Raw genomic sequence first — 26,742 nt, 5'->3', positions numbered from 1 at the left:
GCTATTTGGAAGTTATTTTATGAAGAAATTTCTAAAATGTTCTTGGTTCCTCGAAAAAATTTGCAAAATGGAAGTTTGTTAAATAGAAGTCCGACTGTATGTATATATATATATATATATATATTTGCATTGAACAACAAAACAAGTCCTTGAATCTTTTCTAACTTAGTGTAAAATTCTTTTTAAAATATTGTATCTAAATCTTGAAAAAACTTCTTTGTACAACTTTTTTTTCGTGCAATTCTCTAATCCTTCGTGCAAGAAAAAACAAAAACTTGCTTCGGCGTAAAAGTAGTGTTGAATTTTAATTTAACAAAAAGAAACAAAATTGCAAATTCTACTTCCAAATTCAATTCAAGAGTTCTTTTTATTTTATTCTTTTTACGTTTATAAGTTTTGTTAAATTCTTGTTTTAACAGGAAGCTTTTTCATTTAGAATATATAATACGATGCATTTAAAGTCCGTGCAATGTTTTTTCTCCAATCTTTTATTCTTATATAAACATGAACTTCATTGACTTAAAAAAAAAAAAAATTTCTTATTTTGTTTTTAAATAAAAGTTAACACGATCTTTCCATTTGTGATAAACTATACGGGGTGGATTTTGGAATGCAAAGTTTAGCAAGAAGTTTCTTTTTAAAAAAATAAAATCCCTTTTTAAACTCTCCGAGCCAACTTAAAATATCCAAAATTCTTTATACTAATTCAATAAAATAAAAGAAACGTTTAAAAAATGTTCAATACTTGCTTCATTTTTTCAAATTAAAGTTACAAATTTTTCTTTGTTCGTTATTATAAAAGGAACCTAATAATTTTTAAAAAAAATAACAAGCATTTATAGTATCTTAAATATATTGGGAAATTAGAATTGAAATTAAAGGAATGAGAATTTGAAATTGCTTGAGTAGCAGTTGGAAAATAATCACAAGTATTACATTTGTCGGTATTGTGTATTACAGAGCTGTGATGGTTCAAGGGATAGAGCGTTCACATTCCAATGACGTGATCCGGGTTCGAATCCTAGCGATGGCTGGTCGTTACGAATTCCGCACCCATCTCTCACCGACTTCAGTGCTGTCTTCAAATGTCCTCTGTGGTAGATGGATCACGGGTTAAAATCCCTTTGCCACCAGGTTATCTGTGGGGATTTTTCGTGGTTTTCCTCTCTACGTAATGCCAATGCGGGTTAGTTCCATGAAGACAAATTTCTCCCCGTACTTGATCCAGGAATTGTGTTCTGGATTGGGTTCAAAATTGCAAGGCTACGGAGGTGAACCCAAAAGCTTGGTCGGCTCTTCAACGACGGTTGTAAAATATGTAATACCAAAGTTAATTAAGCATTGGCATCAATAAAAATATTGCGATTTATTACAGCTCCATAAAACGGATAAGTTTTTCTTTCCATTCACTTTGCTTTTTAGTTTATTGCTTATTTTCTTATTTCTTATATGTTACCAACATTAATTACGCATCACTGACGTTAATAATAGTATGGTGACATTTTACTGCCCTCTTTAACGAAAAAAGGATCCTTTCTCATTTAATTATACTATTTAATGCGCATTTTTGTTCAATTATTACCTATTTCCAAAATTAATTAATCATTACTTGCGTCAATAATAGTTCGGTAATTTGTTACGTTTCTCCTAAACGAATTCTTATCAATTTTCATTTATTTATTTATTTTATTTTATTTTATTATTATTATTTGTTTATTTATTTATTTTGCTTCTCCTTGTATAGCTAATTTTTTTATTTCAATTCCTACATATTTCCGACATTAATTAAGCCTCACTGGCGTCAATAATAGTATTGTATATTTTTACAGTTACTCCAAAAGAAAAAGTAACTTTCCTCCATTAACTTGGCTGTTTAGTACCTAGCTTATTTTTCCTTATTCTAATTAATTCAAACCATCAAAACTAATTAAGCATTGACATCAATAATATAATGGCGTTATTTTACGTTTCCCCAAAACAAATAATTGTACTTTATTCTTTAACGTCACTCTTTAGTGCGTAGCTTAATTCTTTTATGCAACTAATACAAATTACCAACATTAATTAAGCGTCACTGGAGTCAATAATAACGAAGCAACTTTTTTACGGATCCCCTATATGAATAAGAGCATTTTTCTATATTAATTTTGCTATTTTGTATATAGTTTCAATTTCAAATATTATACCTACTACTAAAATTAATGAATCATCATTGGCGTCAATAATACTTCGGTGATTTACGTTTCTCCTAAATAAATAAGAACCACTTTTCTATTAATTTTCATTTTTGGAGCAGAAAACTTCTGTTTTTTTCCAATTTCAATTACTATTGAATTTAAAATATTTAGTTTTATAGAAACTTGTTTGAGGAACATAGCTATGAACAAAATATATATGTGGTTTCAGATATCTTATTATTCTATTATGGTAACATAGTCCGCCAATGCTACCACATTTAAATTAATTGACGGGCTTGGCTAACTCGAAACAGAGTGGAAAAAACAGTTGCTAACGTAAACACATGCCACATTTTAATAACCAATCAGAATCGAGATTCCCACACTACGTCACTCGAGGTATCCCATTTCAGAATGTTTATTTTTTAATGAAATTGAGAAATAGCTGTTGCTACCGTCGTGAACGAATGCAACCTTTTAACTGAATTGCATTCGGGATTTATAAATATAGATAATCAATATTCAAACTTCCCCAAAAATTTGATCTAGTAAACTTGGTCCTGCTTCTCATTATAAGTGTATAAAGTATTTATTTTCCGAAACTTCTTTTCTTTCAAGCCTCACAACCAAGCATATCTATAACTGTTGAGTTAATAATAAAAAGCGTTAAGCAATGTTGTTAAAAAATTCACAAGAATACTCAAAAAGCAAAATGTTTATTATGCTTTCGATAGCTATTAACCAATAATTAATAATCTGCACTTCATTAATTCTGATAAAGAAAAATTGTTTTGAGATAACTGTTCAATGTATAAATTCCACTATTTAATCCTATACATTCCCAGTTAAACCTCTCGCATTCAGAAAACGAATGGACGATACCTTAGAGTATTAGTCGCACGGAAACCAAGATGCCCAGCATAATTCATCTCGTTTTAATTACGCATTCTAATACGAACTTGAAACGTTGGACTTGTGCTCGGACAATCCCCTATGTAATCTCTTGCGAGCTCATATGGACATTTTATCCATCATCCCCCCCCTTCTAGTGGTGCATGCCGCTAAAATTGAAAACTTTTGTGATTAAATCCGAAGATATCTGTGCTTTGGGGAGGAGAAGTGAAATTCCTTGGACGTCATTTGAAAGATAACTTAGGAATTAATCCAAGTAAATGCAATGTTGAACAAGATAGTGGATGTATGATTAATTTCATAATAATGGTATTTTCTTTGAGACGAATCTTTTAAGTCTCCGTCTGTGTGTATATCCTTATAGGTATTAAGGTGTGAATTTTAAATGTTTATAAATGAATTGAATTTAAAATGAATGATGATGAGATGAGTATCACAGTCTGTTGGTGACCAGTAATGGAAGTGAGCGTTATTTAATGCAATCGTTACATTGATACAGGGTGTCCAAAAAGTAACGCTAGACCTAATTTTGATAGAATTTTACAGAATGTGAATGTCCAGATAGCAGACAAACTTACGGTAAATGTTTTAGTTTCATTTTTATTTGATTGGAATAGAAAACTTGACTAATTAGCCTTTTTTTAAAAACTTAGTAGATGTATTAGTATACAAAGCTTGTTTCCTTTAAGATAGTATAAAAGCATGCAAAATCCATTACAAAAAATTTCATTTTTTATATTTTATTTACTTGTACAGTAAACCTTGTTTCTGCCTTTTTCTCATTCTGGCTTTGACCATGTTCTTAAATGCAACATTTTCTGTGTGTTGAAAATTTAATGAGTAGGCCCTCCTTCACTTTTAAGCTGTTAAAGAAAGTCTAGACAGGCCTGCGTAAATAAACCTTGTTTCAGTGACATTAAATCTAAAATAAACCTTGAGAAACTGAGTTTATCCTCAGTTTTAAAACCCTTTCTATTCTTGCTCTGCGAATAAAGATTCGTTCTCGGTTTCAAAAAGTTTTTCCTAGCGTTCAATCTATACATGAAAAAGTTGTTAATCCAACTTAATGCGGGCCACATATTACATAAACTAGCATAATTAAAATTAACATTGTCTCAAGCATTGTAACATTTGCTAATCCTTTATAAATTTTGATGGGCTTTATGATAAACGTTGCTGCTGACATTAACATCAACCTCACACTCCTATCTAGGTGTACACTGTTACTGAGAAAACAAGAAAGTGATAACTCCATTCCTTTCCACACTTAGAAAAAAACTCGAATGCAATTTTGACAAGAAAGCTTTTTAGAGGGATATTATTAAGGCTTTTGTGCGAAGTCTCCGTCGTAATTTAAAATGATGCTGTTTTGCAAATAATATGCTATTTTTATAACTGATGTGAGTTTGCAAATGTTACCTTGACTCCTAGATCAAGTTTAGCCTATCTAAATCCAGTGCTGTCTACGTTTATTTTGAAAATGGCGCAAAACGTCATTATGGTTTTGCGAAAATGAAAAGCATTCATGGTCTAATTTTTTAATATTTAAAAGTTTACTCCAATGCTGCATTACCTGGGCTCATAAAAATTTGCAAAAACAGAGAATACGGCAGTGATTTTGATAATTTTCATCTAGGTGGGAAAATGTCGCCAAATTGACGATTTTTAAAAATAGTTTAATAGCGTTTAAAATATTTAAGTTATTTGTCTGTTCTAACAACCAGACAATTCTTCACGGCAAGAATACACCGATTGTTTAAAATTATCGCATTACTTCAAGTGCAAGGAACTTAAATTATGACTTTTTTATTTTCCTTGGCGATATAGTTTCGAAAAACAGCGTTAAAGATAAATAATAATAAAAGGTTGATTGCTAGGGTTTTAGACATTTTGTTACGGCCTCGAAAGAATTCAGTCGCTGCCTTTCGTCTTGCTGTTAGCCATGACTGCCTATTGAAACGTATGCATTGGATAGACATTGTACCAAGTTCAATTTGTTATATGAGTAACAAAAATGACAAAATGTATGTCCTTCACTTAAGTCATTGCCCAGCATTCCATATTGGATCTCTTTGGGAGAAATATTGGGAGGCTAGACGCAAGTTAGATTCTGAGAACTATACCGTAGACTGATTTAATTTCATTGGTTCACAGTTAATTTTGTATTGTTTTATTTTCCCTTTGTTTCGTCTAAGTTGTCTTTGTAATCTGCAATTAGAAATTTAAAAAAAAAACTATTACCGAAGAATCAGCTTTGCAAAGTATGCAAATGCATTTGATTATAAAACTATTTTTTTTTATTTTCATCCAAAAGTAGACTTCACCACATTCCACAATAAATTTGCTTTTATTATGTAAATAAATCAACAGAAGATAAACATCAAAGAAATAAATGAGTTTTAATCAAATTCCCTGCTGGAACAAATGAAGCATTTAACTTAATATATCAAATCGACATAACAAAATTTTGTTTTACTTTGAGACTCGGGTAATTCCATCATAAATATTCCCATATACGAACGCATAACGAGAGAAATCGAATATCTTTGAACGAAATTCACAAAATCAGTTAATCGTGGAATGTGCAAAATAGATAAGTGCGAATTATTGCATTCGTTCAGTCATTAAGCAAATGCTACATTAACTGATTCTGGGACTGAGAAATGATGAGATGTATCTGCGGATCATCATAGGATCCCGTTTCCAGATCAATAATCCAATAAAGGATCGGAGGAGTAATCAAATATGAGTATCTCATCCCCTTCTCCATCTGAAACTCTATCAAAGTTAGGAACGGTTCTTGAGAACATTGTAATCACCTATTTATCAAATAAATTCAACTTAGCCAATTAATGTTAAACTTCGAAATGCGTGGATTGATTTTTGGCGTGATTGCTCACGTTTTCTATATATTTCACGAGGTATATAAATCGTGTGTTGGACTTAGGGAATATTAAGCGTTATAGTATTTTGTCGGCAGAGCACGCACAGGGGATGTTGAATGAATGTGGATAGTCATACGATAACGCCGCAAAAGTTTAAGAAACTTTTATTAAGTACAATAACCATCTCTGTACAGTAAAGTAGTTAATTGAAAAACAACATAAACTTACAAACATGACATCTTCACAGAGTCATCCTGTACGAAATGACCATTTTTGTGATAAATGCATGTCTGATAAGCAATAAGTTCACTAATTACTTAAATTCAAAATGACGTAATCTAGAAAGAATTATGCTTGTTGCCATCACACGACCAAAACTTAATTCCGTTAATTTAATATCTGTGGAGTAACATACCTCAAACTTTCTAATTTACATAACTTTCTAATTTACATTTTGTTGCTAAGTGATAGCAACAAATACAGAAAAAATTACAAAACAATTTCATTTAAATTACTCAAACAACTCTCTTCTAGAATGTAATGTAAAAATTAACTTTCGTAATCTATGAAATAGATTAAATGTTTTTTCAGAAAAAAAAATTATTTATTTTAAGTTATTATAAAATTTTAGTTTTAAACCCATCAGAATGTAAAAACTTTTATCTTTTATTTCATATTAACATTAATTTTAGAACATTCATCTTTCATTCATTTTTAATTTTAATATTTTGTATTTTAACATCTTTTATTTATTTTTATTTCAAAATTAATTTTAAATTCATTTTTGTAATGAGTCCTATTTAATGTGTAATAACTTAAAAATCAAAATTTTCAATTTTACAAGTTTTCTGTTATTCTCAAAAAAAACGAAACTAAAACCCAATCAGCGACTATTTATAAAGAGGACGCTGCGATCCTTCTAGAATCAATCATACTCTCATGACAAACCATTTTGGTAAAATGTCACTGCCTGTCCCGTAAAAGTTAAGTTACGGATCTAGCTCAGACTTACTTAGATTACTATAAATATTGCTCTTTGCATAATATTTCAGAGCTGATCTTTGAAAATAACGTGTTAATTTTATTACAAGCATGATTCTAACTGATATAAAATAACTGTTATAATAAAATAATAGCTCTCTTTACTCACAATTGGGACTTAATACTTTAGTCGGTGACATTTTTTTTTCCTAAAAATTGCTCTTAAAATTCTCTTTATTCTACATATACAAATGAATATTATTCCAGACAGTTTAAGAAAATCCCATGAGTATTCGAATATGTCACGTAATATTTTCTATTTTGCTTGAAATTCAAATATATTTTATCTGATTGTTTGAAGACAAGCACGTAGAGAAAGATCTAGAATGTTAGAACGTTAAAGGAGGTATGTCAAGTAAAGATGGACGCCGGACATATTCCTGCCTCGCAAACGAAAACAAATGGAACGACAGAAATTTTATGTACTTTGCCAGCTGGAAGAATGATTGGAAACATTCTCTAATTATGGATGGATCGCAAGAGAGAGAGGATGTTGCCATTCGTTCCATGGAACAGAAATAGGAAATGGAACATTTTCCGGTTCCCATCAGAATTCGAAAACGACTTTCACGTAATCGAATGTGTATGGTTCTTGGAAATTTGGAACAAACGTATTTCACATTACTTTCAAAATGGCGGTTCTTTTTCTTATGATTTTTTTCCCTTCGTATCTTTGGAGAGTTTTCCATTTTTTTCTTTTTTTTTCTTCGTATATTTCTCTCTAGAGAATCATTTATTTTCTTCACTAGTATTAATATTACATAACCCTAACGGAATATAATTTATCATCATTAATTGAAAATATGTCATTTTCAATTTCTTTTCAAAAATAAAGTTGCAAAGTGAATTCGAAATAATAAATTCGAAATTGAAAAGTGTGCATGTAATTCGAATTGAAAAGTTTCGTTTAAAGCCATAAACTAAGCGTATTTTCTTCTTGTGCTTACGTGACACAAACCTCTGCTCATGTAACGAGCATATATAATTACATTTAATTATGTATATGAAATAAAATTGAAGCTCTGTTCATTTTTTACTTTTTATTTATTATATAGAATTCAATAATTCAAATATTTTTGTCAGTTTATTAGAAAATGAGGCTCCACTCTTGTTCGTTCCGCTCACCAAGACCCGGGGTTTCTTCTCATTTATCTTAGTTTCTTAAACGTTGATATTTTTTAAAAAAAAGAAATTATTTCGTTTATACAGTATTTAGTTATTATAGCAATGTAAAAACCTTTTTATGAATGTGTTAATTTTTACAAAATGAATGATTACTTGGATGTGAAAAAAAATTATACTAGAAAAAAAATATTTCTACTTAGAAATACAGAATACAAAATACAGAATGCATCAGGGCTCTAAAAAACTCAGAAATTTTACCCGTCCCCGAGGACGGCATGTCCAGCAATGTACCCGTCCTCATTTGAAACTAACCCGTAGATTCTAAAAAAATAAAAACATAATTTTCTCCTATTTACGACAAATATTTATATAAATTGCACAATGAATTAGTAGTTACTAGGATTACAAATACTAGTAATAAGAGAAATACTAGGTTACTAATAGTAACCTAGTATTTATTTTATGAAATAATTTAAATGACAAAAGTCAAGTTATTTGGAATGTCAATTTATCCGCGGGTACTGCGTTTTTTTAAATGAATCAAATATGACATTTGCCAGTTCCACAATCAAGCCAATGATTTGCAGAGGTTTCTGCACAGAAATCTGAAAGGGATTTTGCCTTTAGGTAGATGTTTATAGTTGCGTTTAACGCTTCTTGCTTAAGACCAGTACGTAATGTGTTGTTNTTTTTTTTTTTTTTTTTTTTTTTTTTTTTTTTTGCAAGTTCATTGCTGAAAAGCCCCTTTCAACCGCTAAAGTACTCCCAGACAGAGAAGACATCAATTCCACCATACGCAGTATGTTGCTGTATTTCTAGATTAGAGAGTCATTTTAGAAGTGAGGCGCTAGACTCTTGCAAGATAACAAAAATTGAAATGTATCACGAACATTAATGGGAAAATGGCAGCCCGCGCGGACGTCGGATTCGAGAAATTCGTTGTCCGAGGGGAATTTTTGACCGCCAAGGACGGGTGGTTTTTCGAGTCCTGGAATGCATGACACAATAAATAGCAAATATTAGGTAAATTTACATGCTAACTATGTATAACGATGTCTATATATTGTATAGCAGTTAAAATTGGAAACGGTTTTAATATCCTGATCTTATATTTTTAAAACTTTCTACATAAAGTATTATTGATACAACTTATTTAAATCCATTATTCCATTTTTGCCTTTTTTGTTACGTTTGACAAAAAATTAAGCACACGCTAATGAAATGCAAATCTTGAGAGAGAGAGAGTGGAATAATGTTTTTCCGCAGCAATAGATTATTAATCATAATTTAAAACAAAAATGAAAATGAAAAAAAAAATCGTGAAAAAAGCACTTAAAATTGCAATAACTTTTAAACAAATGGGAATTTTGAGGAAAAAAAACTCACGTAATTTTTTTAATGAAAATTACTCTTCTAGCATCACAAGTTTCAAATTCATAATTGCATTTTGGTGTTTTATGGAGCAACTAACATATTATTTTTTTCTATAAAGTTAACAATTAATTATTCTCGAGCTTATTATTGGGAGATAATTTTTTTACGTCATATTCCTAGTACACTTTTCTACGAACTTTCCTAATTTCAGGTTTCTAAATCTTATGGATTTTTTATAGTAAAACAATATGTAATGTTAAATAAAAACACCCAAAACTGCGATGGTGTAGTGCTTANTCTGTTTTTTTGGCAGGTAGTATTTTTTTCTGTCCACTGATTAAAATATTATACAACAAATTATTTTCTAAATTTAAAATTTACAATTTCTTTTTTAAATTAAATTTAGCATACTAGTTTTTAAAGTAGTTTGAAGAGCTCTAAAATTATTGAACGTAATAAATCCAATTAGGTTTATAAAAAGATATAGTAGCATTTATATATATATATATATGTGTGTGTGTGTGTGTGGGAACAGCTAAAACATCTTTAGCCGCTGTAATGTGTTTCAGTCATTGTCATATGACAACTATTCAAATAAACTAAGTTTTTCCCACAGAATTAATATTTAAACCCGCTTTGAGCACCAATCTGATTGGCCTCTAGATATACTAAGAGAGTTGCTTTTTGTGCAAAAGAAACTTAAATACTTAAGTAAAAAATATTTACGTTTTGCAACACACTCAAAACACAAAATTTAAGTAGTAGTAGTACTTTACGTTGCACTAGAGCTGCACAATGGGTTGTTGCATAAATCCCTTGAGTAGCCCTTAGAAATGATCCGAAGATCTCTTACAAAAAGTCGGACATTCTACGGCAGAACAGTTTAATACCACGCACCCTTGATAAGGTGATCAAAGCCCATTCATCCACCCATTCATTGACCACATTCAGTGATGCTTGATTTAGGTGGTCCACTGGGAGCCGTGTCTTGCGATTATTCCACTGTGAGACTTCAAAATTTCAAATAAGCGATTATAGGTAAAATTCAGTTACTGTTAATTAATAAATTGTGGTTTAAAAATATTACATTACATTGACATTTACCCGAGTGTAAAAATGCTATGACATGCAACATGAAAATGCAAGCGTGCGCGATAGCCTTTCGAGGTTTGAATTCCAATTTTTTTGAAGGCTCATCCCAGAATTATGCTCTCGATTGTCTTAAAAAAGACGCATCAATTCTGCTATTATGACTATGTATTACTTTCAAAAAGAGGTAGGTTTTTTGCACAATGTTTTTGAGGCCTGGTGCATATACTCACGGCTTAAGGAGTTGCATGGAACTCTTAGCAACACCAAGTACGTAGCGTGGTTTGTGCTTCTGATCTCAGGAAGATCTCAGGAACGACACGCTGTTTCTGACTATTGGCTAGATAGGTCATGACTGCCGTGCAGGTTATGTGCATACATTAGGATTACGGTCTTACCCAAATTGTACTTTATGCAATAGTATATGTGTTATGGATGCTGAGCAGATCCGGCAGTACTGATAACATTTATGAGATGTATTGTAAGGCTAAAGAAAAATTACAGTTCTTGCAGACATATTCCATTTTTATTAGTTGAATTATTGTTTTATGGTGGATTATATTGTTTCTTTTTTCTCCATGTGTGTTTGTGCGGAGTACTTCTGTCTAGCGAATAATGTATATCGAATGCTACTACTGTAAATAAAATAAAAAATATTCCAAAATAACTCTCTGTTCCATTAAATAAGTAATTTTTACGTATTCATTATAATAAGCAAGATCTGCTAGGAGGATAAGCATGAAAAATAACCATACGCATTTAAAAATTTAAAAAGTATTCATTATAGTTTGTTTTTTTTTGTTTTTTTTCAAAATTTAAATTTCACCCTATTAGCCACTGCTCTATTATCTTGACTCATTTTCACCATTAGAAGTAATAAAAATAGCAATTGTATAACCCTGGATGAAATTCATAGTTGTGAAGGTCAAATGAAGGACAAGAGCATGAAATGATGATGAAGCGCCGAATGTGTTCTCATTCGACCGGGGCAAACATATTATACGTCTACAATTGGGAAAAATCAATTCGGTTCTCTTCTCTCTGAAAGGAGAACATCGCCTGATGGATAATAATATGGAGCATTATGCTCATTTATAGATGCATTTCGAATGGTTAATATTTCTAGAACTAGCTTTCTCCCGGCTATTATGAGTTATTCTGGTACCAGGAAGTAATTCATTAGCCTCTTCGCTTGGTTTCATCTCAAAGAGGAGCAAATAGTTTCCTTGATATTTTTGAAAACACTTGATGTCATAATGAATTAAAGAAAATTATTGAATGGTTCGTTAGTCAAGACAAAATCTTAATTTTTTAATGATCGAAACATTAAGAGTGTGCACATATGAAAGTCCATATTTTAATGTTTCGATCATGTTCCTTATCCAATCACTCATGCGAAAACATAAGAGTGATCTCATGACATAAGAACATACCTAAGAGTTTTCACTCCTCAAGTTTTTTAATGAATAATCTTATCATTCTTATGTTCTTTATCACATGTGCTCATTCTTATGTTTTGACCCTGTTTATTATTACTCTTATGTTTTTCTGTTATAGAGTGTTCTGGTTCTTATGGTAGATAAGATGATTAGGGGAAAAAGATGTCGATTGTTAGAAAATTTTTTAGAACAAAAAAAATTAAAAAACAAAACATTAAATCTGCCTGTACAATAAAAGTGATATAAATGTTTTACTGAAGGTCTTTATTATTGAAAAATAGGGAGCACTGTGAAAAAAAAAATGAGTATGGTGCGTGGAAAAGGTGGTCACCAACATAAATACTCTCACAAATAACAATTTAAATACTTATAACCTTGTTTTTTAACATACGGCTATTGGGAACAAAAAAGTATTACTAGTTTGGTATTTAGTCCACTTTCCTGCATTGTTGTTTTTTTGTATAGAAATAGAATTTAAAGACAGCCGGTCAGGTGGCCGAGCGGTTAGCGGGCCTGACTGCGAAGCCAATGGCCGTGGGTTCGAATCCTGCTCTGGGCATGGATGTTTCACTCTCTTGTGTTGTCCTCTGTTGTGTGTGATGAATGAATGTGGCCCACCCTATGAACGGGTTTGTGGCGTGGGCAATGTTACTCGCCTCCGTGACTTTGGTTTACGGGTGCCCACAGGGTAACGCGAAATGAGTAACACCTCTGGCATCTTCTAAGGCGAAACAAGTTCAGTGCCTGCCGTTCGAAAAAAAAATAATGTAAAGACACATATATAAAATAAAACACTACAACATAGTAGTAAAACATTTGTGTTATATGGTGTAGAAAACCACGAAAACCTCCCTCGTTTAACCTTATAGCAAGAGAACTCTATCCCAAGATCCATCCACCACTGAGGATATTTTTATATCCGCAATGTGATCGGTACGAGCCGGGGGCGGAATTTGTATCGACCAGCCATGGCTAGGATTCGAACCTGGCCCACCTCATTGGAGGGCAAACGCTCTATCCCGCGATCCACCACGGATCTAGAGAAGGGATATTTCCATTTTTCAAACTTCTCTTATGAAAATTATTCTAGATTAACTAATGGTCCCATTTAAATTATTTACGTAAATTAAATTATTTAAATTATTTACGCCCATTTACTTAAATTAATTAGTAATTTTTTTTTAGATAAGTCCTTTTTCGAAAAAAATATTAGAAGTCAACAATTCTTTCCACAAGGCTTTCACGGGTCTTAAAAATTTGGAACAATAAATTAACTGAAGTTTAAATCATAAATATTAATGTGATATTAAATTGACGTTGTGTGAATTTAGATTTTTAAAAACCGCTTAATCGTTTTAGATAAATCGCGAAGATATGCCTTAAAAGATACACTTGTAATATAACCAGCCTCTCCATCCCCTAAGTTCGAGATTAGGCTTAGTATTTAAAAAAAGCAACAAAAATATTAATTACGAAATTCTTTGCTTAGTTGTCGAATTTCGATAGAACATTGAAAAAGACGTGTATTTTGCTGTGTCCATTATTTTAAACACGCATTTGGAGCCGTGCATGTTTAAACACGAATTTCGAGATGTGTACATTTCTTAAACACGCATTCCAAGCTGTGTTCGTTTTTAAACACGCATTTTAAGCTGTGTACATTTTTTAAACGCGCATTTTAAGCTGTGTACATTTTAACGCACGCATTCCAAGCTGTGTACATTTTTTCAAACACGCATTTCGCGTTGTTCCGGAATAAAAAGCTCAACGATGAGGTAATCATTTCCTTAACAAATTTTAAAATTAGATGTTTTCACCTTTAACATTTAAATATTATAGGCATGAAGTAAACTAGAATTGTTTTCTCTCGGTTTATTCTATACCTAAATTGCATTATCAATCTTCTCAAAAAAGTTTTAATTCTTCCTTAAACTAATGTAATTAGTTTTATTGTTTACTGGGTAGAATTATTTCACTTTAGAAAATCAAAATAAGAAGGTAATGTAAATCGAAAACTGAATTTCAATTAGTTTGTTGAATAAAATTAATCTCTTATGACTTAAAATAGAAAAGATTAAACCTTAAGTCGATAGACTAATACGATTTTATTAATTCTTCTAGAAGTAAAACCCTTTTTTTAATTAATACCATCGCTTATTCTAATTCATTTACTATTCATGAGCATTTTATCATAACAACTTAGATACTCATACAATAAAATTAAAGGTTCTTTTAAAGACACCTATAGTTTGTATAATGCATCATTAGTTTCTTTAATTACGTTTGTTTTCTTTAGAAAGCGTAGATTCTAACAATCAGATAACGTTTCTAAATCTTTTTAATCATTTATTCTTTGTCATGAATTCTTTACATAAAAGTAATTGCTTCGTTTTTTTTTTCATTCGGAATCGAATAAATAATTTATAACTATTTACTTCAGTCTCATAAAAATGATGCTTATTGAATATAAATGCATACATACTTCTTAATTAAAGGGATTTTGATTATTAATATAATGTCTGGAAAATGTGTATTTAAGAAGTCCCTTTTTGTAATTTTACAAAACTTAATTTCACATAATTCCATCAAAATCAACAATATTCATAAAGCAATAATAATTGAATGTCCGTAATAATTTCCGAAAATTAATTTCTATTCGACAAATTGTGCCACGTCATTATCATTTGTAGAAGTAAACATAGCAGACTGACTATTTATTTCAGCATCGGAACAAATTATTAATTTTTTTACAAAAAATACTTTTGAACTAGGCTCCTTAATCAAATAAATATAGTCTGTTTTGTTCCAATAGAGAATAGGAACATTATATGTGATATAACAGGAGGCATATAGGGAGCACACTATAAGGAAGTACTAATTGATTATGGGCAATAATATCTACGAGTGTTTTTTCATTGCCCCAAACAAGAATTAACTGGAACTATAGTGAAAATAGTCAAGAATCCGCAAAATGAAAACCTACAGGTCCATGGAGGACATTCCATCCCAATCATTCTTTGAAGTGATATTCAAATCGATGAGTATTCGCTCTAAATACCAGACAGGAAGACCATGTACCAGTCATCACATTTTCCCTATTGTTTTAACACGTTAAAAATTACATTGCTGAAAGCACTTTCAGTTTTAGACAATTATACTTTACATTTTTATGCAACAATGTGATATGGTATTAAAAATTCCTTCATTCAAACGAGAGATTCGTAAATCATGTGAGCAAATGTAATATATAGTGTAACGTTATCATAACTTGAGATGAATGAAGTCACATGTACACGCGTTACCTCACAGAATATAAATTTCTAGCGCCACTTGTTACTGCTCTAGATACCAAGCACTTGATGATAGAAATGAAATACAGAATTAAATCTTTCTCAAGTTTACATTTTAATGTTTCTAATCAAAGTACGAAATTGATTTAAGCAAATTTTAAGATAAAAATTTTGGCATAAAACTTTAAAATAATAAGTCAAAATTGGAAGAGAGCAGCTAAACTCAAATTTGTCTCACGTAAATAATTTAAATAAAATGTTCGAAACCAAAAATAAGCAAAACGAAATTTTAAAGATATGTATGTTAGCAGCACTTCATCAGGGGACACACTGTCTGCTAACACAATGGAACCTTTCTGTAGTCAGTAGTTAAACCGAAAGCTGACTGCTCCCCGAGGCCCCATGATGGAAAAACTAAATAAGAAAATACCATACCTCAAAATTTCTTACATTGAAATAAATAATTTGTGTATCATCGGATTCACACCTTTTATTTCAATATTTGAATTTTTGAGATATTGCATTTTCTTATTTAGACTATCTATTATGGGATCTCGGGGCACAGTCAGCTTTTGGTTAAGCCACTGACTACAAAAAGGCTCTAGTGAGTTAGCAGACAGTGTTTCCCTAAATAAAGTGCTGTTTTCCTGACATGCATATCTTTAACATTTCGTTTCGCATATTTTTGTTTTCTAACTTTTTATTTAAATTGTTTTAATGCTTCCATTTTTTTTTAAATTCTTGCAAATATGTATTTCTATATTAAATTATTATTGATTGTTAGTTGACTTTTCAACACGTAAAAATTTAATTATATATTCTAAAAGCAAACTCATTCTCTGTATAATCTAGGTGATTGGCGAGTCAATTTCTGAAGACCCAGTCAAATACACAAACCATCATCGGTTTCCACCCCAACTCTCTCCGGTGGTAGGGGGAGGAGAAGGAGGACAGAAGAATGAACACAGACATCGAGAAGCAAGCTGTAAAAGACAATCTTGAAAAAGATGGTAAAGTGACAGATTCGGACGATTCGGACTTGAAGAAGGACCCGGATGCTGAAGAAGCTGCTGAAGATTCACCTCTGAAAGGTAACGAAGCTAACATGGACGGAAAAGAAGTAGATCCCACAGGCTCAATAGGAGAGAAGTCTGGAGCCAAAGAAGGAGCCAAAGGTCTGCGTGAGTGGCTATCCAAATCGAGAGTGAAATGGTGGATTGCCATTTTGGTCGCCATCATACTTCTAACAATCGTTCTAGTTGGAACTCTACTAGCAGTAGAAGATGATGATTTTGATATTCCAGACAACAGCGTAAGATTGGTGAAGGTAAGTAATTAAAACTTACTGCTTTCATGCCAACCCTGTTTCTTATAATTAACTATAGAGCGCTGTTATTAATTATTATAATTTATATAAGACCTCAGGAGATTATTACGTTAATTGCAATTGTAGCAATTTTAATGATCAATGCAATGTATTTATTTGAAGAGTGTAGTGAATGATACATTTTCACAACTTCAGAAACGGAAAAATTTGCAAAAAGATCAGGTTCTTAGATATCGCAGACATAAAGAAACCACTGACGTCAGAATTAAGGAGTATTCCGAAGATTTTAAAAGTTATCTCTGAAGCTTTACTCTCGAGTAAAAAGTGCATTATTGGAGTAGGAGGATATTTCTAAAAATATTAAATGGATATGTAATTCGCATTATATTTCAAGGAGTAATTAAAATAATTAATTCTGTAAGAATAGGCGAAATTTGATTAACAGTGGAATTTTATCAAACTGCATAAATTATTTTCGTAAGAAAATTTTCTTTTTAGCATATCTTAATATATTTTATCACATTTTAAGCAGCACAATAAGAGACTTCAAAAAATTGACAATCATGCAAAGCAATCTTTGCACTCTTCTAAGATCATAGAAAAAATTACGAGAATCACTTTTCTCTTAAGTAGTGGTCAAGGAGCTGACCTCACATCAGAAAGATCCTGTGTTTGAATCCAGGACAAGGCATGGATGCTCTTGTATCTCTGTACTATCTGTCCTTATTGTAAAAGCAACGTTAGCCCACCTAATACTGTGCTCTTGAAAGAGTCGTTCACGAATCTGCTCTACTGATTCCTGAATGACGAATGTCAATCGGGTGGCCATTGGAAAAAAAGAAACTTTTCTTTATTCAAGAAAAAAAGTACTAATAATGAAAGACAACAGCTATAGAAATTACCTCTCAAATGACTTAAATAAGTATGGGTTATTAAAAAATAAAATTTTAAAAGTTCAACTTAAAATTACTACGTAGATTATTGCTTCAATAAGATTATTAAAGGCTAACAAAATCAAAAATTCTTCTTTTGGTAATGTGGTGTTCAAACGAACATCAAAGTTTTTAGCATTAATCATATACTATTCTAGGACATCCTTGAGCAAAAGGTTTCAAAATTAGTCTAATATTTCCAACAAATAAAATTACCAGACTCTAGAGAAAAATTTGAATGAAGAATAACATTAAAATTTGTGTTTTACTTCCTTGCTCAAGTACACATAAGTTTAAACTAAGTGCTGCATGCATAAATTGCCTTCAATCACTGTTTTAAAGTTGATGTCACATTGGTTTTATCGCACTCGTTTACATATCTATCAATATCAGTCCAGCAATAGCTTATAAAATCTACCAGTTAGAAGCTCTCGACTACATATTTTACTATTTTATAATATTTTCTAAATTTATATTGCAGTCACTGATATTATTTCCAGATAAAATATTAAAATAAAAATCACAGCCTCTATAGATTGTTTTTAGATCTCTCAGACTCTGATCGACTTGCAGAAATATAGCTCTGATATCCAGTCATCAAGATTACAAAACAACAAGAGGGAAAAGCTAGTCCTTCAATTCCAAACTGCCTTCTTATGAAGAGTTGACTTTTTTTTGCAGGCTTAAAATGATAGAAAAGGCATGATGTTTTTAAAGGTAAAGTGATATTCTTTACACAGGTGTCAAGTGTAAAGGCGATTGTCCGGTATTCCCTGCAAATGATTTATAAAATTGTCCGGCATTTCTCTCATTAATATTTCCTCTAATCATTATAGTGTAAAATTTGAAGCAAAATCCAGGGGAAAAAATTATCTAAAAAACTATCTAGTAAAAAGGAATGAAAATGTTAATATGAAAACGGGTACAAATTGCAGCAAACTCCGATGTAGTTAAGAGCATTTTATCATTAGAAAGGAAATATTCTATTTTCGATTTCCGAATTCTGAAATCGAAAATAAATTTACACGTTTCTCCGTTGGCTAAAGAAAGATAACTATTTGAATCACCCACTGGAAGACAGTTTCGATTTTAAATACCAGCTCTTCCGCTTGTTGTTTTGTAACCGTGATTTCATTTTATTATAACTTATTTTAAAGACACTTTGAACTATAGTTTTTCTTAAACAATTACTTGAATTTTAATTGTTGTTGTTTTTCAGCTATGGCCTCAACCAAATAAGCCCAGAAATATTATCAACTTTGTCCACGGAACCCTACCGTTTGAAGGGCGCGTTTGGCCAGATTTGACGAAACAACTTGATGACCTACTGATCAGGTATCAGCCCAACATAAACAGGAGCAGGAACGTTGTCGAGTGTTACGGAGGTCCATCCCTAAACCATTTTGGAACCGTATGCAAATTTGACATCAAACCATTGATGCTGGAGTGTACCAAGACAATGAACTACGGATACGACCAGGGCAGACCTTGCGTTTTCCTGGAATTCAGCAACATCACTGATTGGACACCAGAACCTTACAGCTCCAGGGAATTGGAAAACTTCGTAGAATTGTCGGACAGAAGCGTCTCCAACATGGTGTTTCTGGACTGCCAAGGAGATACCATTGTTGACAAAGAGAATATGGGAAAGATTCAGTACACACCAGACAGAGGATTTCCAACCAAATATTTCCCTTACCGTGGACAAGGGAACTATATGTCCCCCATTGTGGGAATACGATTCAATAAACCAGCTATCGGTGTGGTGATTTCTGTTACTTGTAGGTTCTACGCTAAAAACCTTAACCACACAGACGAAGCAGTGCCCAGTGGACAGATTTCATTCAATCTCCTTGTAGATTGAATGGACTATCGTAATCTATGAGGCAAAACATACGCGAGCAAATCGCATACCACGCTACTCTCATTAAACCCCATTGTTTTATCCTTTGTTCCCGAGTACCTGTAACTGAAACTTGTTGGTGAAAGTGAGCTATGTGCCAAACCCAAGTAAGGACATCGGCCCAGTGGATTAGAAACCAAAGATGTGGTCATTTGTTCAGTGTAATCAGTGTTTTCCTTGTATTTGAGACAAACTCAAAGAAGTGGATTCATGCTTAATACTTTAAAAATAGCTGAAGCCCAGATTGGATGGACTATTGTTTAAAAAAAAGAAAGCCAAAGTGTATGTAATTTCGCACCCAAATCGTAGAAAAAGTTGGAAAAAAAGAATGAAAAATACTTTTGTGATTCGACCCAAAAAATGTCCATTTTTTTATTTCTTACTAATGATTACAAAATCAGTATCGTGAACTATGGTATACAAAAAAAAAATGGATTTCGACACGTGACTTGCAGAGATTTCCTAACGGAGAAAACTCAAAGCCAAACTGTGTTCAAAGCTATAAAACTTCGTTTTTAACTTCAGTGTTGGTACTTTCTTACTCTTTCATTGGATACTTCAAATTCCTACACTAAATTGTGGATTTTTAACAGAAAAGGAAATGCTTTCTTATGTTTTTAATTTTAGGCTTTTGCTTATCCAATTTATTTTATATTATTTTACTTAATGTATTTTATTTTTTTTGCGCTTTATCTATAATGTATTTTTATTTTTTCTCACGGTTTTCTCAATAAGAAATAATTTTGTTATTGGATTGATTGATGACTTGATTTTCAAACTTTATAATTAAGCAAGCATTTTGTTGTTCTCCTTTAATATTTGTTCAAAATTACTTAGATTAAATTAATGATCATTTCTGTTTATATTTCAGCATGCCTTTTGATTATTATTACTTTAAACAGTATTGTTTCTTTAATGCTCATAATTGAGTTATTTTATTTACTAATTATTTCTTCTTTATATGTTTTTAATTATTTTAAACGTGTAAGTGATTATTTTAAACCTGTTTGTCCATATATATATTCGTTTGTTATAATTTCAAGTGTGGATACAATTTGTTTTAAATTTGTGCTCATATATATGTTGATTTTTCATATCATGATCACGCTTTCTTCATTTTTAAAACAGTACAATTTTCTTATTCCTCATATAGTTAATGACATGAATTTTGTAATGTTAAACTATTTATTCGCACAAAAATTCCAAACACATTAAAGGTTTTTATAAAATTTAGAAGCGTTATCTAAACTAAGCAAGGTATTTTTCGCTTTATTTCCAATGAATTGTCTCTACCTTTTTCGAAGTAAAAAAAAAAACATTTTCATTACGAATTGACTATAATCGTTCCAATTTGGATCTATATGACTGATTAATTAACACCTGCTTTGCTCAAAATGAAATGTTGTATGTCGTTTTTAGAAACGTTCAATAATTCGATATTTTTTAGAAACAGTCTGATAACACGCTCCCTGAAAATTCAGTTCTTGACCAAGAATTGAGGGTATTAATATGATATGAAAATTATTTTTAAAATGGAGTATTTAGACAAGGACCAAGATTTAAAATGATATTTGTCTATTTTTTATTACCTCTAACAAACACTAAAGCTTTACTATGATCATTAACATTAATTTCCCTTTGAAACACACATCAAAACGTTTTACCGAACAAAAGATTTAGTTTCAAATGCAAAAAAAGTAGTAATAATTATGAAAAGATGAATAACCAATCTAATAGAATATACAAGTTTACAATTCTTTAGATAAGTTTACAATTCTTAAATGGTTTCAAGATTTTTATGCGATACGACAAAATAAATATACATTAATAGAAATCGCTCTAATATTTATTGTAAACTGTGCAAAAGAAATAAGTCTACTATAAAGCCTTCATTTTTCCATTTGGAACTGTGTATTAATGTAACAATATTCTTTCTGTTATAATACTCTTTCTCTTAAATTATGTCTCAGTTATTATATTTTGTAAGAAAATAGTTTAAAAGCAATGTGAAACCTAAACATAGATAAGTTTCGAGCCTAATATCGTTTATACATAAATGGATACCTTTGCATAAAATAATGTTTATTTCACTGAGGGTATCATGTACATGTTAAAAAGCCTAATCATAATGAACCTAACCACTTTTTCACAATACAAAATGTTTATAATTTCACAATCTTATAGCACAAAACACAAATTATAAAAACACTCTTAGACTTTCAATATAACTGCTTTAATGAGCTAAGCGTAATTAGTATTGATATTTTATAGCTGTAAATAATACAAATTGTTGTACTTACCTAAACAAAAAAAGCTTAGAAAATGATACATTTTCTTGCACGTGTTGATTGATTGTACAAGGTGGGTATATATAATTAAAGTTACTCTGTTTAGCCCAACATAGTGTCCGTTCTGGTAGACGGATAATGATGAAACTTGTTCCAGACGTTAAAAAAAAAGGAGGGGAAAAAAACACTACAATAAAATGTAGTTTACATAATGACCAATAGATGGGGCGTTTATTGTCCAAGAAATACGTAATGTACGTGGTATACAGCGGAGGACTGACTTATTTCAAAGTTAAAAACATTGGAAACAAATGGTGATTGAGAAATGAAACAAATAGTCTGTCTATTGTCTAAAAAAATTCGGAATTTGTTTCCTTTTTGAAACTTTTTGTATTTGGAAAAGTGTTACAAAATAATTTAGACAGTTTAAATTCTGAGCAAATTGATAACATAAAACTAATAAAATTGAGAAATTAAACTGTTATAGATTTGAAATGTTCTAATTTCCCCAACCAGATCTCAGATTTTTCCAGCATTTCTTCACGCGGCTCTTTTTCGCCCATCCTTGTAAGGTGGGGTTGTAATGTCAGAAGGTTTATTTCAGGAGACTGCTTTCAGTCCTCGTTTAAATGATATGCAGTGGTTGAACACGTTATAACGAGCCTTTAATATGAGTTTTAAAAAAAAGTGCACACTAATTCTGGACTATGATTTATTAAAAGTTTTGCGTCTTTTCCCTTTATGCGTTGTTTTCTCAACTGGTAGTCAAAGTTTGAACTAATTTTCGTTGTAGATATAGTTTTTACACGGTCCATGCAGCATGTATACCAAATTTCATTGGCATCCGTCAACCAGAACATATTTTATTTTAGTCTAAAAAAAGGAACTTCAATTAACCACACTGTATAAAAATTATTTCGGTGGGAATTAAACCGGTGATATATAAATAAATACATGTCGAGTACATCTATGTTGTGTTTGTAAAAATATCCCCCATACTAAATTTTTAGAAGTTACTTGAAATTTGAAGATGAAAAAAAGAAATTTAAAGAAATGGGTTTCTTGTACATATTGTTATTATAAATTATATACAGTTGTCTATTACGTTATAGTTTTCTCTTTGAAAAATTATATACATCTTTGCTAATGTTTCACGTAGCTATTTTATTGAGGTATGAGTTTTTTAAAACGAAATACTCACTCTTGTTTACATTATACAACTAGAGTGTGATATGCATGATGTTTGTAGTGTTTTAGAAAAATTTTCATCGTATGATATAGATTTCGAAAAACATTGTTTTCAGGGAAACTGCATTAAAAATAAATTATATGTTGTCAGTTTATTTAACTGATTTATGAATCCTAAATTTCACTTTTCGATTCATTCACCTTCTTTTGTTTTGAATTTCATTTGTAAAACAGCATTTATTCTTCCAAAAATTGAGTTTAGCGTTGAACCGTGTTATTGTTTCCTTGATCAATTATATCATTCAAATTCGTTACAAATTAAATTATTCATATTCGTTAAAATTAAAATTAAAAATACCTTAGAAATTATTCGTTTAATTATTCGTTACAAAAAAATTCGTTGCAAATTACATAACGAAATTATTAAAAACTCGTTAAAAAAAATTTAAGAGGTTTAAGATGAATCAATTGTCAGTCTCAGTTGAGAAGTTTAAATATTAATTTGCCCGAAAACGTGGTTGTATTTGAAACCATATTGCAGTCGTAGAAGATAGATACGGTATTAAATTTCAACGTACTTTGAAATTTTTAGCAGTGCATTTTCGCAAAAACAGGTGTTTTTAGAGTTTTTTTTTTAAATCAAGACTATTGCATTTCTTTTATATTTCCTATTTTTTTACTAAATAAAAAAGCATCTATTTTCTTTTATTTAACTTATTTATCAATATTTGCAATAAGTCATGCACTTAACATTGCTCATTTTTCATCATTAATATTTTAAAGGCTTGCGCTCAGTTTGAAATTTTCAATGTAAATAAAGCCAAAAACGTTTCTAATTCAAGAGAAAAATAAAGTTGCATAATTTCCACATAATTATTGACTTATGAATTTCTGACCTAGTTTTTCCATAAATTAAATAATTTTAATATAATTTTAAATTCATAGACTTAAATTTATAGACTTAATTTATAGACTTACTGATCTATTTTAATCTTATTTATTCTAATTTTAAATATATTGACTGATGAATATCTGACATTATTTTAATCAGAAGATGGCACACATGACTTGTAACGTGACATTCACATTTAAAAGTTTCCCTGAAGACATGGAATTGTTTTTTCTGGATATAAAAACGTGGTTAAAAATGTCTGATTCATATTGTACAGTTGAGATTTTTGATGTTTGAAAATTTTAGTACATTCAGTGCTGATAGCAAATTACAAAGCTATTGCTTTCTAAGAAAACAGATACATTCAAAAGAAAAACATATGTGTATAGTTAAATAAAAACAACAAAAGACATTATTTTATCAAAGCCTGTTATTATAATAGTAATTCTATGAATGTAAATATTTGCACTGCATTGTGTGTGTTTTTTGAAAGATGTATTTTTGTTGCAATTTTCAACTTTTGACTTCAAAAAACTCTCAGCAGAAAAATGTCTGAACTAACATTTCTCTCTGCATTTTGGACAATTTAAGATGAAACAAAAACATCTTAAAAATTTCATTAAGATAACAAAATAAATATAAATTTATTTTTAGTGATCAAAAGTTTTCTCCACGAGCAAATATCTGATCAGCGTTAAATTTTGCATCCTTTATATATAATTTTTTACGGAATTTATATTTGTGGAGCTTTGCCTCTATCATTTTAATTAAATTTATTTGCAAGTGAGAATTTTCTCCTATTTACGCATAATTATTCTTATAAAAGTTTCATGAATTTTACGAATACTCTTTGTTACAGAAGATATAACTTGTTTGCTACTTTTACTATAGTTTAGCAATTTTAGCATATTTTACAGGTATTTTCACTTGTGTGTCGACAGCATTTCATTAAAAAAATTTGATTTTATTTTGTCAGACTGTTTTATATTTCTAAAATCTTAACAGCACAACTTTAAATTAATTTTGTTCCGTTCGTTACATTTATTTACTTTTTCAAACATAATACCAATTGTTTGAAACTGAAAGAAAAATCTGCTTATTTGGTATGATATTTGTTTGCAAAATAATCAAAAAGCATCGATGGGTCCAGGTGCAGAGAGAAACTCCAGGACATGAACATTCCTTTCTGCCACTAGTCCTTGTTAATTGAGCTAAGCTTATTGTCGTTCTATGTTACTCAGTTGTTCTTTGCAAAAATAAAGTTGTACTTCACAATACCTTCTCTCTCTTTACTGTGTCTTAAAATCGGAAGTATCTTCCATGGATCGGGAAAATAAACAGAATTTGTTTTATATTCCAAATCATATTGTATTTGTATCAACGGCAATATTTATACACCTATTGGCAACTCGAGCGTGGTTAGAAAAGGATTCAAACTTGTTTTATTCCAAATTAGGGGTGTAATAATTGACTGAATTAACCCGTTCTGATCACAGATGATTTCACGGCCAATGGCCCCACATATAAGAGTCATTCTGGCTTCACCGGCATATGATTATACGGAAGTAATTTCAATTTGGAACGTTTTATTTCAGATTTTTAACAACTGTAGATGGCGGTAGAAGTCAGTTATAATTTCGAATAATGTCTGACAGAGGGTGGACATTCAATATGTTCAATTCTTCAATATGTGAACCAGGTTGGAATCATAGTGATGGCTGGTGGATAAGAATTCAGCAACCGGCTTGCACCGACAACAGTTCTGACGTGAAATATCCTCAGTGATAGACAGATCATGGGTTAGAGTCCCCTTGCCGTCAGGCTAACCGAGTTCTCGTGCTCTTTCTCTCCATGTAACGCAAATGAGGGGTAGATCCATCAAAAAGTCCTCCCCGAAAGTAAATTTCTCCCTATACTTGATCCAAAAGTTCTCTTGTCTTCTGGATTGGGTTCAAAATTGCAAGGTTACGTAGTTGAACATTATTAGTGGCAAACCCAAAAATTGAGTCGGCTGTTCATACACGGTTATAAAATTAAAATAAAATTCTGAGTTTTTATTTTATTATTTGATCTGAGGTATTTAATCATATAGATAACTGCACGTCTTTGGCTTTTTCGAGAGGATTAGACAGTTTAAGAACTGCACTCTGGTTCAGGAAAAGGATGAAATACTTATCGGATTGTGGGATTGGATTTGTTTTTTTTTTTTTTTTTTNTTTTTTTTTTTTTTTTTTTTTTTTTTTTTTTTTTTTTTTTTTTTTTTTTTTTTTTTTTTTTTGCATATAAGGGTTTGCTAGATAGTGTTTCGGGTGTGGGTCAGTTTTATTCTTGTCGCAATTACGGAGAAAGCAAAATATTTAAGTGAGAAAAGATTTCGAAACTGAAATGAAAAACTTAAGTTGTAAACAGAATATTTAATTAAGGAAGGAAAGGATTTTCAATTTCAAGAAAATGATATGATGGAAATTACTAAAATAAATGGTCTTTTTTTTTAAATTTTTCTAGCAAGAAGACGTAATTCTATATTTTTGGCCATACGCGAATTGACAACAAGGATGGTTAATTAATGTTAATATTTATACATTAATTGAAATAAAATGATGACCTATCTACTAATAAGCAAAGTTATTGGGAAAAAATGCTCATTCGTTTTTGAAAATCGTAAAAAATCACCATATTATTATTAACACCAATGCTTAATTAATATTGGTAATATGTAATTACTGTAAAAAAAAGCTTTTATTGGAGAAAAAGTGAGTGGGAAATTCGTTTAGGGAAACCGTAGAAAATTGCCATACAACGATAACGCTTAATTAATTTTGGTAATATGTACCATGTGCAAAATAAAAAACGGACCACCCTGAATAACTTTTGGATCTA

At 30.8% G+C, this 26,742-nt stretch overlaps 1 protein-coding gene across 2 annotated transcripts in view; it reads left to right on the top strand.

The window, feature by feature from the left end:
* Nucleotides 1-19,830, top strand: part of LOC107456846 (sodium/potassium-transporting ATPase subunit beta-1-like) — a 93,473-nt gene extending 73,643 nt beyond the window's left edge. For both annotated transcript variants that reach the window (XM_016074811.3, XM_071179028.1), the window contains exons 3-4: nucleotides 16,185-16,659; nucleotides 18,811-19,830. In XM_016074811.3, coding sequence (XP_015930297.1) covers nucleotides 16,291-16,659; nucleotides 18,811-19,455 — 1,014 coding nt within the window. In that variant the 5' untranslated portion in view covers nucleotides 16,185-16,290 and the 3' untranslated portion in view covers nucleotides 19,456-19,830. The remainder of the gene's footprint in view (nucleotides 1-16,184; nucleotides 16,660-18,810) is intronic.
* Nucleotides 19,831-26,742: the final 6,912 nt, after the last annotated feature.

This window comes from Parasteatoda tepidariorum, chromosome 3 (genome assembly GCF_043381705.1).
Source record: "Parasteatoda tepidariorum isolate YZ-2023 chromosome 3, CAS_Ptep_4.0, whole genome shotgun sequence".
NCBI lineage: Eukaryota > Metazoa > Arthropoda > Arachnida > Araneae > Theridiidae > Parasteatoda > Parasteatoda tepidariorum.
This window is presented reverse-complemented; position numbering and strand designations above follow the sequence as displayed.